The sequence below is a fragment of the Talaromyces amestolkiae genome (assembly GCF_001896365.1).
Source record: "Talaromyces amestolkiae strain CIB chromosome Unknown scaffold3.1, whole genome shotgun sequence".
In the NCBI taxonomy this organism is placed as follows: Eukaryota; Fungi; Ascomycota; class Eurotiomycetes; order Eurotiales; family Trichocomaceae; genus Talaromyces; species Talaromyces amestolkiae.
The window spans coordinates 390,202-408,049 of NW_024468039.1; the positions used below are offsets into that span (position 1 = coordinate 390,202).

Sequence of the window (17,848 nt, forward strand, 5' to 3'; positions counted from 1 at the left end):
GCGTTATTCATTGAAATCAAATCATCTCAACCCTCAATTGAAGGCGTCGAATCAATACGGATAAGCACGAACTTCATCCTCCTTCTCCAAATCTAACCCGTTCGCCACCTGCTCCTCATGCTTCTTGTCAAGATATTCTAATAGCACTTCGGCATACTTCTCCTTCCCCTTGTATATCGACACATCATCCCCCCACGACCGGACCGCAGACGCTAATCTACCAGGCACATACGGCTCCTTGACAATCTCCGTGATGGGCTCAAAATACGTCCTAATCGTAAACACCACCGCGCCCGACCGCGGTAGTCGCCGTAACGATTGCCTCTCCGACCTGAAATAATGATGCTCAATCGCCCTGTTTTTTTGCGCTGTATTCCACGAAATACCAGGTTCGTCCTCGGATCCGATGGATGGGGACCAAGCGAGCTGGTCATCAACCTGTAAGAAATAATTGTTGCGTAACACCGCATCTTCGGGTTTGAGTCTCCTGAAGAAATTCATCATCCCTTTTTCGAGTTTTTCTTTGAATTGAGGCACGTCTCCCGACGTGTGGATTTCGCTGAGAGGCATACCGAGTTTGTCTTCTAAGCGCCAGAATCCGGCTAGCAAGATCGCGCCGGCGAGGAGGTAGTATTGGCCATCGGGCTTCTCGAACATGAGCGCTAGATCGTCCTGCACGAGGCGAGCGCATGTGATCATGGGATCTTCTGCGAGGGGTCGTTGGACGATGTTAAACGATTCGCCGGTGAGAAGATTATCGATTCCGACGGGAGTCGCGCGGAAGAGCGTTGGATACCGGGCAGGAAGGTATGATGCTCTATGCAAGTATATTTGTCAGATTCGATATCTGGAGACCTCGGGGAACGGAGGACGTACAGTTCTTCGAGCAACTCGATTGCGCCGTCCATGGCCTCAGGCGCGGTATGACAGCATTTCGAGGCGCGTTCTTTGATGCGACGCGCTTTATCGGCGTGGTATCGAGGGTAGTGGTTATCCAATTCTGGGATCCGTCAGAATTTAGGCAGTCTCATGATTGAGGAGATGTTACATACCAATCCATTCATCCCATTTCATACTTCGTAATCCCATGGTCACAAAGTACTTCCTATGACATCCCCTTTCTCAGACAATATTCGAGACAGATGAATAGAGCTACATACGGTCCATATCGAAAAGGCCTATATAACAACGGTTTCGTCGTTTCAACATCCCAACCCTCATATGGTTTTGGCTCTGGTCTCTTGAACGACGATGGCGTCCATTCTATCCTTGTCAGTGTTTGTCATATATTTAAAGGGCGTGAAGTATGTACCGCCATATTTGCGCTTATTCTTCTCAACGTCCGGCGTCGATGGTCTCGTTGTTTCGGTCTTTTGATATCGAGATTTTAGGGCTTGGAGGGCTATGTACAATACCCATGTCAACGACGCGATTATCGTAGTGGCAAAGACGGCATCATGGATTTGAGCTCTGTCTTCGAGAAGGAATTGTTGGATCTGGTAGATGTATGTGGACGACATTCTGGCGGTGTCTGTTGCTATCTGCTGTCCAAATGTTACACCGTATGTAGTTCCCAGGACGATGACGATGACGAGTAGCTCAGACCTTAATTATCCAACAGGAATACATCGACTAAGTAATACACACATATAGAACATAGGAACATAGTAAAGTACGAATATAGAAAGCATGCACCGACGATATCTCCCTCCAGCGCTGGTCATGATTCAATTTCCATAGATAAGACCTGCCCAAAACGGCTGCATGAACCGTTATCAATTCTCCCACTAGGAGGGGTTGTCGATATAAAAATGAGCTTAACGAGTTAGCCTGAGAGCTTATCATAACCCGCTAGATAGGATGCAGGTAAATACCAAAGGGTAAGTTGACTGGGGTAGGTAATCCAAGAAAAAGCAATGGCGGGGGATCTTTTTACCGGATTAGGAAATGATTTTGTCGGCCATCTTTAAATCCTTGTATGTACGATGAGAGCGATGCTTTGTGCTGGGTCACTGTATAAACCGTGGGAGATATGAAAAAAGAGTTATTGATGGGATTATGTCTTCTTTACTTTAATTGGTTTCTTGTATTCTTCTATGGATATCTGAAAGTAGAGTACCAAAAAGCGGTGCACGCCTCGAAGGATTATCTTTCTACACTGAAGGCGGATCAGATCATGAATATTAGTTTGAGTGCTCTGTTATATCAAAGATAGTTACAAGATAAATATAAACATACAAACATACATACATACAGCGGGCTATGCTTGAATCTGCCGCGATCCGCTTTTTCATGGATACATCATAAAAACTAAGGATACCTGATAATCTGATCCTAGAATGCTCAAGACAAATTCTTTCGTCGCAATAGACAATAATCTCCCCACTGCCGTCTAAAGCGGCTAGGAACAAACGGTAGATTCGGTATCCACAGCACTCGACCCAAGGTAGGAGTCTCTGATGCATCTAGGAATTGATGGCAAGCCAGAACCTCCCAGTCCTTTTGGTCGTGGATGTATTCCGGCTCCAGGTCTGTCGGTGGTTGACTGGGAAAGTGGGAATCGACCAAAAATGTACATTGGGAGATATCAACCTGTTTCGAATTAGTTATCAACCTATAAATACAATCTGTAGAATGACTCACGTATTTGGATAGATCCTCCTCATTTCGATCATTCATACCTGTAGGAATCGCAGATGTACCGGCTAACAGAGCCTGTATGCTGTTCCCCTCAGGAAACTCTCCAGGTAACAAGCCCGCGAATTCACTCTTTACAAACTTCGCTCTCATGGATTGCGGCAGGAAGAAAGAAGAAGGAAATCGGTACCATTCTTTGCCTAAGCAGAGAACGCTACCCTCTTGTGCCACACCGGATGCGTCTAGCGCATCGTATACTTTCAAGGGTGCGCCGTAGGCGGTGACCATACCGACAGATCTCAAAAGTCCGGCGTTGATAGACAGTAACATAAACGCTGCGACGGCAATGAATTTAACTTTGCCTGGGATGAGACCCATCAAAGTTCCAGGCTTGTTTGTCCCGACGTATGCTAATATCAAGTGTAGCGCAAGTGCAGCATTGAGGGCAAGGAAGGGATATGCTGGATACATGAATCGTTCTTCCTTGTGCGGTTGTACGGTGAAGATTGCCTGCCAGAGGTAGAAAGGAGACACGAAGGCGAGAGATCTCAAGAGTGTGTGACTGGAAGATGTCCGACCTCCGAACAAGGCCTGCAGGATGAGCAGTGGCGCGATTGAAGCAGCCAAAATGAACCAAACATTGAAATTCAAGAGTAAATTTTGAATATAAAAGGTCCATGGCTCAGTGCCAAAGATGTTCGGTCCTCTTCCCTCGCCTCCAAACACATTGTACGCGACAATATTCCACGGAACAAATGTAAACCTTTGAAAGAAAAGAGAATCGACTCCGATTTCCAAGCCCTACAATTGTTAGCACTTCGTCACAAAGATCGCTTAGAGCCATACAAGGATAACAATGCACCTCATGCCTCCATTGACAATCTGCCCGAGCGTATTGCCCCAGTGGCCAGAAAAGATGGAAGTGAGAATCTCCTCGGCAAGCAGAGGAAGAATCAAGGCACCGGAAAATGGCCAGCCAACGATGGCACCCGTGCCAAACCACATAATGCCCTCGGCGATCTTGTTCCTGCCTCTTCGGTCCAAAAAAGCTGTCAATCCTAGCATAGACGTATACATAGTGAATGAAGAGGGTAAGAAAGCCGTCGACGCGTGGAAGAAACCGGGGCTGAAAGCAATGATGATCAGAAAAAGTAGACCAATTCTCTTATTAAGTGTTCTGGATATCGCGGAATAGAGCCGGGTTTCGCACGCAGCGCAAACGAAGGCGAGGACGGCTCGGATAGCATAGAACTGAGTCTTCTTGTTCGAGCTCCAGATTCTCGTTATCATTCCCACAGCAGCATGGAGACTGACGTATAGCCAGCTTCGGATGGAATAATCGGGCGAGTATTCCCATGTCTGCAGTCCGTAGCCATGGTCCAGATAGTGCGCCGGCTCCCAATAATTGAAGATCTCGTCGCAGTCTTGTATAGGCGCATAGGCAGCTGCAACTGCGTTGGAAGTGAGAAAGGCATAAAATGCGACGTTTAGTGGGAGGTAGAATGGTGAGGGCGGTCTTTACACGTATCCTCAGTTAGTCTCTGGATGCTTGATTGATGGAGAACGGCACACCTCTTCCGTCCAGAATCGCTGTGCGAGCTGTGCGAGTCGTCAGAATGTTCATCTTCCGAGGACGACATTGTGATCTTGATCAATTGATCTATAGATTGATCCTACAGAATTGAACAATGTCGTTGTCTTCATGAATTTGGGCGAGACGTCACAACGGAAATCCGCGGTCCTTATCGATAAGCCCGGCCAATCAGGCAGCTATGCTGTTAAGAAAAAAAGTCTCCGCCACTCTTTCCTCAACTCTTTTTCATTCCTAGATATTTTCTCTGGTCGTGATTGAATAATCTGTTTCTCATCTCAATACTGAGAGAATGGAGGAACAATCTGATCTTCAGATGCATCTGGGAGAAGGGCATCAGCAACCCAAGTCCGAGCAGCCAGAAACTTCAATTCCTGTCTCGACAACACCGCTCGGAGCCAGCAGCGATTTTTACAATACTCCATTGACTGGCCAGACGCCTGTTTACCCTGCAGAAAATACCACTACGACATCGAATGTCTATATGAATGAGCCTGACGCTCTCACTTTGGCGCCAGTTATTCCTGGTTTATCAGTCAAGAATGAAGGTGACAAGCTCGCAATCCCCACGGAGGGACCAAATACGGATAATCATCAAGCCAACGGTGATGCCGGGAATTCTGTCAACGACCTTGCTCAGCAAGCTGCCAGCGCGCAAACGGTTGAAGGCGCACTAGCAGACGCTATGGAGACCGACCAAACAGCAGCGGACCAGCTCATGACTACCGAAGAAGAACATCCTGAATGGGAGGTTGATTCCTCACCGTACGAATCTTCTTCCGACAGCTCTACAGACTCCTCCGATAGCGATGATAGCGACGAAGACGAAGAGGATTATCCCATCTTATCGGCAGAGGAAACGGCCCGGATACTTATGCAGGCAGAAGGCGGCTCGGACGATGAAGGTGACAATAAGGCAGGTGGAGGGTCTCATTTGCGAACGGCAAATGAACAAATTGAGGACGCGCCTCCAATTCCTGACATCAAAGTCACTGAAGATATGAAGATTGTCCCGCTCGGCTACCTCGAAAGCATGGTTGAGAATCTTATTCTCATCAAAGCCACCGTGTCTGGAGATTATCAAGTCCTTGAAAGCAATTCACTCTTATGTCTCGAGGATAGAACTGTTATCGGTGTGGTGGCGGATACACTAGGAAGGGTGGAGGAACCTCTTTACACAGTCCGGTATCAAGACCCGGCGAAGATTCAGGACTTAGGCCTTGAAAAAGGAAAGCACATCTTTTACGTGGAAAGCCACTCTGAATTCGTCTTTACACAGCCACTCAAGGGACTCAAGGGTAGCGATGCCTCCAACTTTCACGACGAAGAAGTTGCCGAAGACGAGATCGAGTTCTCTGACGACGAAGCAGAAGCTGAATACAAACGAAGACTGAAGCAAAAGAAGAAGGAGAAGAAGGACAATCGGGGTGATGGTGGGAAGCCGAAAAATGCTCCAGGACCTTCGCCGCTTGGTCGTGGTGAACTGAATTATGATGATGATGGAGGAGACAGAGCAGCTGAGGATGGTTATACTCCTCTGGCCCGTCCCAAAAATTACCATGAGATGATGAATCACCCCGAAGCCCATACGGAGGCATCGGTATCCTTCCAGAACAACCGAGGCAATTTCCGCGGCAGAGGACGAGGACGAGGAGGCTTCGACAGAGGCTCCGGACGTGGTCGAGGCAACGACAGACGCGGAAGAGGCAATTACCACAATAATCTTTCTCAGGATAATAGTCATCGATCAGACTATTCGCGTGAGAATCCTGCTCAATCCCAATACCAAAATTATAATGCACCTTCGGCCGCTATCCCAGCTCAACAATACGCTCAATACCCGTCTTTCCCGCAACAACATCACCAACAGTCTCAACAACAGCCTCAATTTCCACAATTTGGACAAGCACAAACAGCAGGAATGCCGCAATTCCCGTTCCAGATGCCATATCAGCAGAATCATTATCAGCAAAACACATACCAGCCAAACCCCTACCAAAACGTACCGGCTGGAGCACATATCAACCCGGCATTCTTCGCTGCGCTGCAACAACAACTACAACAGCAACAGCAACAGCAACAGCAGCCTGCCGGGCCTCCTCAAAATCAGCCGGCTGCAAACAATCAAGCAACGTTCAATCAAGTACAGGATATCTTACGGCAGTTAAGTGGTGGTGGGAATGTTGGCAACCCACCAAGATAGAAAAGTTTCTGATTGCTCTGTTTATACCTTTGGCATGATTTGGTAAAAGCATTGGGGTAGGAGTTTATGTTGAGCTAGGAAGATATGATCTTCTGCTTTCCTTTTTTTAAATACTATTGTGTCGTAGTTCCAAGCTTTTTAGGCAAAATTGTATGCCATTATAAGATCTTTCGTTTGAGTGACAAATATAATATACACGTAGAAGTTGAGTTGCGGCAAGCAACCCAATGCAGGCGCTAACTTCAAAGAACACGTATTAAATTAAAACGCTGCAGGTTTATAAGTCTTCGCTAACACCCAGAAATTCTCCATCTTAGCCCGCGCCAGAGTCTCCTTCGCGGCACCATCAGTCTCACAAACCCGAGCGCCCAACCACTTCCTAAAAGCTCTCGATTTCTGCTGTCCTTCCCACAGGAGTGTGCAGGTATTAGAGCCTAGGTCGCGAAGTTCACCCTTTTCGTCCTCGGGATTGAGCCATGATGTCGATGACTCGCGATTTTCGTTTGCCCCTTCGCGTTGCGGACCGGGACCGGAGTTCTCTGTCCAGTCGATGCGGTTGAGCATTAGCTTTTTGTATTGGTTTATCGAGTGGGAGCCGCCCTCCACGATAACCAGGTTGAGTTTTGGATGCATCACGCACACGCCTGTGAGTGCCATTTGCTCAGCGTTTTTGCTGATTTTGAACCGGTGACGTCCATTCGCAAGGCAGTCGATTTTGAATACCAATACGTGTATACCTTTCTCGGCGTCCTTTTCCTGCTGAAGAGCGAGTTTCTCTTTTCTCTGCTCCTTTGTGAGTTTGCGTTCCTCGTTGGCTACTTCATGTTTCTCGCGACGCTCTGCGATTTCGCGGTTGACGCGGGCCTCTACAGCTGTCGGATCCTTCACGGCTTCTTCTCCGAGTACTCGCATCAGGTTGGACTTCTTGACTTTTGGTGGTGGTGCGGGTTCGAGACCCAGTCTGATCTTCGCTTGCTGTTCCTTTAAATCTGCCATACGGCGCTGTCGTCGCAATTTCGCTTGTTCCTTTGACGTCAGATACATAGGCTTCTGTTGCGGGACCAACTTTTCTTGAGGCGGATCCAACAGGACAGGATGTTGAATGTAAATAGTGACAAGTGAATCGTCGGTGTCGACTTTGATATTCTTAGGATCATCAACTGCCGCGTAGCTATCCCCATTGACTAAGCCTTCGTCCCACCACTCTAGAGCTGGAGGCGCAGGAACCTCAAAGGCTTTTTCAAGGCTTAATTCTTCATCTACACCGGCCTGGCGGGCCATGCTTGCGATTCGCTTTTTCATTTCCTCCATTTGCGCCTGACGCCGTAAAGCCGCGGCCTGTGCAATGTATTTCCCCTTTTGATTGAACACAAGTTGCTTGGATAGACGAGGCTTTGACGTAGCATGAAGACTGTCATCATAATAAGGATTTTGTCTTATCTCGTCCAAGGAAGGCCCGGACAGATCTAGCTTCTTTCCTGAGACTGGAGTTGCTGAGCGGCGATTTGCCATGGTCGTTGCAAACTTAGGTTGGGCGGCACCACGGCCTTTAGAAAGTCGCTGGTCTTGGGCTGTATCGGCCAGAAGTGCGGGATGAAGACCGACTCCCAAGCCGCCTCGTGCCTTGGACAAATCATCGTCAAAGCGATTTGCGGGTTGTTCGACGGACGCGGGAGGCGCTGGAGTCGGGGTCGGTCTCTGTGTCGGGGTAGAACCGACTTTCCCTGTAGCTGCAGCCACCCTTGCTCTCATCTGTTCGATACGAGACATGGCTGATCCGGTACTTGTTGCAGGAGGTGCTGGGCTAGGTGATGCTGATGCTGATGCTGCACCACCACGCGCCATATTCAGTCTGGCTCTGACCTCCTCAGCTTTGGCTCTGGCCTCCGCGACCATGCGCTCGATATCAACTTTGCTCTTTGGCGCGGCTCCAGTGTTGCCAGGCATCGGAGAGCCATTGTTGGATCGCGTTCTCTTCTGTGCGTTCAGTTCTTCATCCTCCGGGTGAGGCCTCTTCAGCGACACATCGGCCATGATGGAGTAGATCTACTCACCCGACAGTCGACTACAAAGTAGCAAAGAGGAAGCCTCGACTTGGAGTATCGCTAATAGAAAGATATCGTGGTTAAGTTGACGTTGGGTAAAGAAGTGACGTGCCAAACAATGTTCTGCGGCTAAATCTGCGCCGCTAGTTAGCCAGTCTCCCATTGGCTGACTCGAAATGCGGTGAGTGGAAGCAATAAATTTTCCCCAAAAAAGTTCCTCTTAGCTTCGCCGTTTTCCCGCAAGCCTCGAAGCATCAGCAGAAAAATTGTAAAGTCTTCACAGCACTTTTCCTGTTGCTCGAAGCATGGTTATTGGGCTCTATTAGAGCGCATTAACAATGTCTTCCTTCGCCCGTCCTGTCGCAAGTGAACTTGCGTCAGTCGACTTTTCCGTTTACACATCCGAAGATATAAAAAAAATATCGGTCAAGCGCATCTTCAATACACCGTCTTTGGACTCTCTTCACAACCCTATCCCTCATTCTCTTTACGATCCGGCTTTGGGAGCTTGGGGAGACCATATGTGAGTGCTATTATCACTTTATACTTACTATCTCTCACCCAATGCGAAAATGCATGCAAAACAAAACAATACTGATCGATTTGTCTCTAGCTGCACTACTTGCCGTGCGAGTTCTTGGTCGTGCCCAGGTCATCCTGGTCACATAGAGCTTCCCGTCCCCGTTTGGAATGTGACCTTCTTCGATCAGGTGTATCGCTTACTTCGAGCAAAGTGCGATTACTGCCACCGCTTCCGAATTTCTCGGATTGAGATTCATACCTACATCTGCAAATTACGACTTCTTCAATATGGCTTGGTCGACCAGACAGCCGAGATTGATTTGATAGGCGAGGATCCACAGGATGTCGCTGTTGACGCGGACGAGAAAGGGAACATTGATCCTCAGACAAAAATGGAGCTACGAAACAAGTTCGTCAAGAGGTGCATTCGCGAGGCCCAGAAGCAAGGTGACAATGACGCTTTTTTTGGAGGAGCAAAGAATCCAGTTGCGGCTGAGCAACGAAGGGAATTGATAAAGGAATTCTTCAGGGAGGTTGCCAAGAATCCCCAGAAATCTTGCAGTAATTGTCATTAGTAAGGATCCTCTCCCTCCTTGCCAACTTTCTTGTTTTCTGATCATTGGTATTAGTGTTTCGCCAGGTTACCGAAAAGACCGCTACGCCAAGATCTTTCGCAAAGCCTCGACTCCCAAGGCCCTCGTCGCAAATCAAATGGCCGGAATGACAGCTCCCAATCCTGTTATTGTCCTTCAAGAGGATAAGAAACTTCTCAATAAATACAAAGAGCAAGAGAAACAGAATGGCACCACTGTTGGGGATGTTACCGAACTTCACGGAGCCGAAGAGGAAGTCGTCCGAGCAAACGCGGCGATTGACCAAGGCTCACTAGCTGGTGAAAAAATAGGCGGACAGCAGTTTGTTTCAGCACCCGAAGTCCATGCCGCTATGTGCTTGCTGTTTGAAAAAGAGCGGGAGATTTTGAACTTGGTTTATAGCTCACGACTTGGCTTCAAGATTAACCCAGACATGATGTTTGTGAGAAACATTCTTGTTCCACCTAACCGTTTTCGTCCGCCTGCACAGCAAGGAGGTCAAATCATGGAGGCTCAGCAAAACACACCGTTCACCCAAATTTTGAAGACGTGCGATTTGATAAACATGATCAGCCACTCACGGCAAACTGCGGAAACCGATGGTGCTAGGATGCGAGAATATCGTGATCTGCTTCAGGCGATCGTTACTCTTCAGGAGCAAGTCAATTCCCTGATTGATAGTGATCGTGGCCCTGGCGGAATGGCTGCGGCGCGTGCGGCCAACGGTATCAAACAGCTATTGGAAAAGAAAGAAGGTCTTTTCAGAAAGAACATGATGGGAAAGCGTGTCAATTACGCTGCCCGAAGTGTCATTTCTCCTGATCCCAGTCTTGAGACCCACGAAGTCGGTGTTCCCATGGTTTTTGCTAAGAAGCTGACTTTCCCTGAACCCGTCACGTCCTTCAATTTTCATGAATTGAGAGAGGCTGTCATTAACGGACCAGACAAGTACCCTGGAGCTTCGGCGATAGAGAACGAGTCCGGTCAGGTCGTGAACCTCAAGTTCAAGAATCTTGAAGAGCGTACTGCACTTGCTAATCAGTTACTTGCTCCGTCGCACGCAAAGATGAAGGGTAATCGCAACAAAAAGGTCTACCGACATTTGACTACTGGCGACTATGTCGTGATGAATCGTCAACCTACCCTTCACAAACCTTCCATGATGGGACATCGTGCGCGAGTTTTGCCAAACGAGAGAGTTCTCCGGTTACCATACCCAAACACAAATTCGTACAATGCCGATTACGATGGGGACGAGATGAACATGCACTTCCCGCAAAACACACTAGCTCGATCTGAGCTCTTGATGATCGCAGATGCTGACCGTCAATACATTTCTTCGACCGATGGAAAGCCTCTTCGAGGTTTGATTCAAGATCATATTACAGTATCCACCTTCTTGACGAGTCGAGACACGTTTTTTGACGAGGAGGAATATCACCAACTTTTGTATAGTTGTTTACGACCGGAAAATGCCAACACTGTCACCGATCGAATTCAGCTCATGGAACCTGCCTTTATTCGCCCTCGTCGTCTTTGGACTGGAAAGCAAGTCATCTCAACAGTTTTGAAGAATATTATGCCTCCCAACAGAAGAGGTCTCAACCTCCAAGGAAAGTCATCTACTCCCGGAGATAGATGGGGCAAAGGAAATGAAGAAGATAAAGTCATCTTCAAGGATGGCGAGCTTCTTTGTGGTGTTCTTGATAAGAAGCAGATTGGTGCCTCAGGTGGCGGTTTTATCGACGCTATTCATGAAATCTACGGCAACACGGTTGCAGGTAGCTTGTTGAGTATTCTCGGACGACTTTTAACCCGCTACTTGAATATGCGAGCCTTCAGTTGCGGTATCGAGGATCTTCGACTAACGCCGGAAGGAGATCAGAAACGTGTTGAGATTCTCAAGAAAGCCAGTGAACTTGGTAAAAGCGTTTCGTTGAAATACGTCACACTTGACCAGAACCCGGTTGCTGACCAGGATGCCGAACTGAAGCGTCGTCTTGAAGACGTCTTGCGTGATGATCAGAAGCAGTCGGGCTTGGATAGTGTTTACAACTCTCAAACGAGCCAGCTTACCTCGGAAATCACAGCTGGATGTCTTCCACACGGTCTTATCAAACAATTCCCCTGGAATCAGATGCAGCTGATGACTACGACTGGTGCCAAAGGTTCGAGCGTCAACGCCAATTTGATTTCATGCAATCTCGGACAGCAAGTTTTGGAAGGACGTCGTGTTCCGGTCATGGTCAGCGGAAAAACGCTACCATCTTATCGAGCCTTTGAGACCCACCCCCAAGCTGGTGGGTATGTATGTGGTCGTTTCTTGACTGGTATCAAACCCCAAGAGTACTTTTTCCACACCATGGCTGGTCGTGAGGGTCTTATTGATACTGCCGTCAAGACCGCGAAGTCAGGGTACTTGCAGCGTTGTATGATCAAGGGTATGGAAGCCGTGAAGGTTGAGTACGATTCTTCTGTGCGAGATACCGCCAATGGAGGAGCCGTGATCCAATTCATCTATGGTGAAGACGGTCTGGACGTCGGAAAGCAGGTTCACTTACAGAATTTCAGCTTCTTGGCGCAAAACTACGTCTCGACAATGGCACAACTGAACATGGGCTCGGACTTCCGCATGCTCGAAAAGCCGGAAGTCACAGACTGGCACAAGGACGCTATGAAGCAAGTCAAGAGGACTGGCAGGATAGATGCAAAAGACCCGGCTCTGTCCAGATTCCAGCCTGGTGGACATTTTGGAAGTGTTTCCGAGGCTTTCTCCCAGGCTTTGAAGAAGGTAAGATCTTATCATCTCTGCATAGCTAAGAGAGTGAACTAATTATGATATGCAGTACGAGGACAGCAACCCGGACAAACTTCTCAAGGACAAAAAAGCAGGCATTGCTGGCTCACTCAGCAAGAAAGCGTTTGAAAGTGTTATGCACATGAAGTACTTGAACAGTGTTATCGATCCTGGTGATGCAGTCGGTATTGTTGCTGGCCAGTCTATTGGATCGCAAACCACTCAAATGACACTTAACACGTAAGTATATACTCGTGTGTCTGTATTCACTTATACTAATCCTATATCAGGTTCCATTTGGCAGGTCACAGTGCCAAAAACGTGACACTTGGTGTTCCTCGACTTCGAGAAATTGTGATGACAGCTAGTAAGAAGCCGATGACTCCCACAATGACTGTAGAAGTCATTGAAGAATTGAGTGAGGAGAAGGGACAGTCCTTTGCGAAGGGAATCAGCAGACTCAGTATAGCAGAGGTTATTGATACTCTGCAGGTGAGAGAGAGTATCACTGATATCAAAGGGAAGAAATTCAAGATCTATGATATTAATATCAAGTTCTTCGACGCTAAGGAATACGAGGAAGAGTACGCTATCAAGAAGCGTGATCTTGTAAGAGCACTTCAGGATGATTTCCTTCCTATTTTCATGAAAAAGATCGGAACCGAGGTCGACAGGCGTCAAGCGGAGCAAAATCTCTCGGCATTTTCAGCAGCTCAGCCTGAAATTGGTGTCTCTATCGGTACAACCGAGCGTTTTGAAGGTGCCGTTCGAGAAACACAGGCAGGGGGTGCGGGCAATGACGACGACGACGACGAGGATAATGAGGACGATGAAGAAGACGCAAAGCGTGCATCAAGCAAAGCAAACCGTGATAACCAGGTCAGCTACGAAGCGCCAGACGAGGACGAGGATATGATCAGAAAAGAACAAGACGAATCCGACAATGAAGATGACGACGAGGACAATGAAAATAAACAGGGACAAACAACCGACGATTCATCTGAATCTTCTGACTCATCTGACGAGGAAGAAATGACAGAAGAAGCTAAACTCGATCGTACTGATGCAGCAGAGCGTACGAAGGAGATATTGGGCAAATACCCCCAAATTGCCTCCTTCAAATTCAACGCTCTGGAAGGTAACTCATGCTTCATTCGTTTGCACTACGATATCAGTACACCTAAGCTCCTGGTTCTTCCTCTTGCCGAAGACTCTGCTCGTCGTGCTGTCATCCAAGCCGTCCAGGATATCGGTGCATGCCTTTACACGCCGGCCGATCCAGAGAAGAAGGAGCCCGCCAAGATTGACATTCAAGGCGTCAACCTCATGGCCATGCGCGATTACCAGGAATACATCAACCCGCATACCATCCGCACAAATTCGATTCACGACACGCTCATCTACTACGGTGTCGAAGCAGCGCGCTCCACCATCATTCGCGAAATGTCAGACGTTTTCACTGGTCACAGCATCACCGTCGACAACCGCCATCTGAATTTGATTGGCGACGTGATGACGCACAGCGGTGGCTTCAAGTCCTACAGCCGTAACGGTCTCATCCGGGAAAGCAATTCACCCTTTTCAAAGAGTTCTTTCGAGACTAGTATTGGCTTCATGCGAGACGCTGTTCTGGAGCGTGACTTCGACGATTTGAAGAGTCCTAGTAGTCGTATCGTTGTCGGGCGCCTTGGTAATGTCGGTACTGGCGCGTTCGATATCTTGGCTCCTGTGGCTTAAGCCTGTTACATTGTTTCTTTTTGTTGTATATCAGCATCCATCATCGTTCTTTATATGTTCCGGAGTTTGGAAGCCTTCTCTTTTGATTATGACTGGATGATGTCTGTCTATCTTGCATTCTCGTAGAAAAAAGTTTCAGTGTTTGTCAATTTGCACAGAAGAGATAGTAGATTTGGTAGACCCACAAATGCGACTGTTCATAATAAAATCCTCGAGACTTTGTCGTAGGAAAATATATAGATATCCCGGTTCATATAAGTCATGATTTCATTCCACGAGTCTAATCAACTTTTTGATACCTAGATTTTTGTACCAATTTCTAATCAACTGCCACATGCTACATATACGCCATCCCGAATGATCAACGAACCATATGCGCACTATTGTACACACTTTAAAGTTTAAACGAAGCATGCGAACCCATATTACGTGCTTTAAGCATCCAGCATCATTAGTTCATCGTCAATATCATCATCAAACTCATCCTTATCAGCCTGTCCACCAACGACGCCATTTCCGCCATTCCTCTGTGGCGCAGCAACAAGTTCTTCCCCTCTCTCAATCCGCTCTTCTTCAATCTTCCGTTTCGTAATCTGTTCCTCTAATTGTGCTGGCGTCCAGCTGGAGATACCCTCGTGATCCTTAGCCTTGAATGGTTGCGCCATTGTTCGCAAAAAATTTTTGGCAGTGGCGACAGCCATATCAGTACTTAGGTTGACTTCGCTTTCGAGGATGGTTTGATTGATCCATTTGGGGAGTTGGGATCGTTTGCGAGCGAAGCGTTTGTCGGCTAGGACCATGATTCCGTAGTCGTCTTTGCCGCGGATGACACGTCCTAGGCATTGGGAGGCGTGTCTCATGGCTATATAGTAGATTGATGGTCAGATATTATTGTGCGATGAGTGCTTGAATAAGGGTTGACTCACCATCGAAAGAAAGGAAATCGTTCTCTCGAATGCCGTAGTTTTCTCGAAGGAATTCGAGTCGTGCCCTCAGGATACGTGACTCTGTGTACTGGAAAGGAACACCTATGCAGATAACTGCGCGTCCATATTGATGATCGAAATCAACTCCTTCTGCCACCTTGCCTCTACTCGAACTTAGTAAGGTGGTCAATTGCCTATGTTGGAAAATTTTATATAACATACCGTGCGACAGACATCAAAATACTGTTGCAATCGTTAGTCTTGATCTTGACTTTTCAGCATGTAAGGAGATACGTACGCTCCACGGCCATTGCAGCAGGCAGTCCGATACGTCTCAAGAGCTAGCGATGACTCTTGGGCATCCGGCGTCTCGACCAAGATGAGCTTATAATTCCAAATCATGTCCAATATACCCATGCCGGACCAGACATGCAATGTGGACTCCATGTACAAGTAGGACGGGAAAAAGACCACAATACCGTCAGGTACAATTTTAGCAAAATCCAGCAACAATGAGCCGAAATTGCGCAGATTACTTGGATCGTTTCTCGTTTGAAAAGAGGAAGAGATCTGTGATTGATCGGATCCTCTAGTGACGATCATTGGAAGGAAGGATCGTCGGGCAAGAGTCATAGTATAAGACTCTTGCAGCACTGGGGTAAAGTTGAGCATCTTGGGGAACATGTCGAGAGGCGTAAGGGTACCTGGTGACGATTAGTAGGGCTACACAAGCAGCTGGTACAGGTGCCTACCTGATGTCACGACTATGGACGAGAAACGTTCTTTGATTGGCTGGAAAGCAATCGCAGCATCTAGACACGCAAGATGTAGCACAGGGTTAGGGACTGTGGCTGCTTCGGACTCGAATGGTTCTAGGATTAGTAAAAATCCGCGGTCGTACGTGCTGACAAGTGTCGCAAACATGGCCACTTCCTGAAGAGGTTGATAGTCTTCGATGTTCATAAGCTCAAGGGTACGGACAAGAGAAGTAAGTCTTTCAGAGCAGAATTTCAGGGGCTTTGCCTCGATGAACACCAGCTCGCGCAGGTGTTGTAAAAAGCTTGGTGTTGTCTCACTGATGGTGTGAGTGACTTTCATTCGTGTCATCAAATATTGAATGAATCTTTGTAGAAATGCTATAAAGTGCTCGGCACGACGAATGTTTCCAGGGACGGCCTCTTCAATCGAAATTAGTATATGATATATGGTGGATGACACTAGAAGTAGGAAGCATACCGCTCAGAAGATCTTGTGGCAATACAGGATTTGACATGATTAAATCCTCGTCTCGCGCTTCTTCGGTGGCCTTTAGGCCTTCGACAAGTTTCGTGTATTCTGACTGTAATTTCTCGGCATCTGAAGACTTCATTTCTTCAATCTTCCTCTCAAGATTTTTGGCTCCTCTCGATGCTTTTCGTAACGAATCTTCGGTCAAGTCAATACTAGAAGATATGTTAGCATAATGTCAGAGCAGGGTATGCAATTAATGTGTTCTACCTGAGAGATTCAATGGCTACGTTATCAATATTGTGAGCCTGGGAGATTGTCAACAAACAATCCACAAACATTCAGGAGGTTTTGATAGAAGCGCACCTCGTCAAAAACAACAATGCAGTCTTTCGAAAGCTCCCTTGATACTCGTTCTGCGATCTTGGGATCTAGAAGGTAATGATAGCTGTAGATTATGACGTTGCAGTATGGTAACTGATTATAAAGCGTTAGTGGTAATGCAATTTCAGAAGGGGTTTGGAATTGACATGCCATTCGTCTCACTGTGAAATATGGACAAGTAACTTTTTCTTGACAATATTTCAAGAGGTCGCCAAATGTGAATACACCCGGCTCAATTAAATTATGCGGCTCTAAAAGATCCAGATTCTTCAATTCTGAGTCAGTCTCTCGTTGCAAAGGTTGACATATGACTGAAACCCACATCATGATACGTGCAAGTCTCAACCTCCTCGCCCCGTTCTTTCTTTTGCGCAACGAAAGACGCGGTAAGACTTCTGCAGCGAGCATCGACGACCGTCCCACTCTTCTCGCGTTTGACGGATGGGTGCAGACACAAGTTCTTTCGACTAGAAAGCCCAAGTCCACGAAAGTCTTCTGTCTGGCCTAGTTGTGACGCCCGGTATTTCATTAGAGCTTTTAATTCATGAAGAGCCTTGTCTTGTCCATGTCAGTTTTTGGAGTTGTACACTCGGAAAGCGGGCGCAATACCAATCTCACTCATGGTTCGAGAGCAATATATTAGTTTTCTGGAGTCACCATGATGTTGTTGATAGGCGACGATAAGGGATAACAAGGTCACAGTTTTTCCTTGTCCAAATATCAATTGTCTGCGTATGTCGATAGTGGGACCATGTTCTTACCAGTGCCTGAAGGCATCTCAAGCACACAGTGTCCGCCGGCATCTAGTGCCTTTTTCAGGTCACACATATACTGCCTGATAAGATGTCAGAACATTTACTTTCTTAGGGGAATGCTTAAGACAAACCATTGTTCGGGATAGATCTTGGGATACGGGAAGAGCACTTCAAGCTCACTGGAGATAGAAATTCTGATCAGTAAAAGTTGATTATTGTCTAAAGACTGGTAGAGCTAACTCTATCTTGAACCTCATCCTGGCGTCAAGAAGACGATAGTTGAAGGTGCCCCCCGAGATTCCTTAGCACGATGCAGGAGATATTGAGCGAAAAGTATCTCTTATTGTGCGCGACAATCGATATACACAGCTCAAAAAAAAATAGTCTGAGCTATTTCTCAGACCTGAGAGCGAGGCCTGACGCTGAACTTG

General features: G+C 47.2%; 5 protein-coding genes across 5 annotated transcripts; 2 read left to right on the forward strand and 3 right to left on the reverse strand.

Annotated features, from left to right (window-relative positions):
- Window positions 1-51: 51 nt before the first annotated feature.
- Window positions 52-4,277, reverse strand: BHQ10_002183 (uncharacterized protein; the record flags this gene model as incomplete). The annotated part of the gene is made up of 9 exons (XM_040874301.1): window positions 52-817; window positions 877-1,000; window positions 1,053-1,105; window positions 1,161-1,263; window positions 1,313-1,541; window positions 2,491-2,592; window positions 2,644-3,438; window positions 3,484-4,153; window positions 4,210-4,277. 9 exons carry the CDS (start codon window positions 4,275-4,277, stop codon window positions 52-54), a joined length of 2,910 nt encoding a protein of 969 aa, XP_040730688.1.
- A 243-nt stretch (window positions 4,278-4,520) lies between these two features.
- BHQ10_002184 (uncharacterized protein) lies at window positions 4,521-6,431 on the forward strand (the record flags this gene model as incomplete). The annotated part of the gene is made up of 1 exon (XM_040874302.1): window positions 4,521-6,431. One exon carries the CDS (start codon window positions 4,521-4,523, stop codon window positions 6,429-6,431), a length of 1,911 nt encoding a protein of 636 aa, XP_040730689.1.
- A 261-nt stretch (window positions 6,432-6,692) lies between these two features.
- Window positions 6,693-8,465, reverse strand: BHQ10_002185 (uncharacterized protein; the record flags this gene model as incomplete). Its single annotated transcript, XM_040874303.1, has 1 exon — window positions 6,693-8,465. The coding sequence occupies one exon, from the start codon at window positions 8,463-8,465 to the stop codon at window positions 6,693-6,695; it is 1,773 nt and encodes a 590-aa protein (XP_040730690.1).
- Window positions 8,466-8,814: 349 nt separating this feature from the next.
- Window positions 8,815-14,125, forward strand: BHQ10_002186 (uncharacterized protein; the record flags this gene model as incomplete). Its single annotated transcript, XM_040874304.1, has 5 exons — window positions 8,815-8,999; window positions 9,090-9,572; window positions 9,628-12,382; window positions 12,438-12,628; window positions 12,679-14,125. 5 exons carry the CDS (start codon window positions 8,815-8,817, stop codon window positions 14,123-14,125), a joined length of 5,061 nt encoding a protein of 1,686 aa, XP_040730691.1.
- A 434-nt stretch (window positions 14,126-14,559) lies between these two features.
- BHQ10_002187 (uncharacterized protein) lies at window positions 14,560-17,674 on the reverse strand (the record flags this gene model as incomplete). Its single annotated transcript, XM_040874305.1, has 12 exons — window positions 14,560-14,960; window positions 15,052-15,215; window positions 15,274-15,294; window positions 15,350-15,755; window positions 15,804-16,229; window positions 16,288-16,493; window positions 16,549-16,586; window positions 16,645-16,755; window positions 16,985-17,220; window positions 17,424-17,497; window positions 17,549-17,611; window positions 17,670-17,674. The coding sequence occupies 12 exons, from the start codon at window positions 17,672-17,674 to the stop codon at window positions 14,560-14,562; spliced, it is 2,151 nt and encodes a 716-aa protein (XP_040730692.1).
- Window positions 17,675-17,848: the final 174 nt, after the last annotated feature.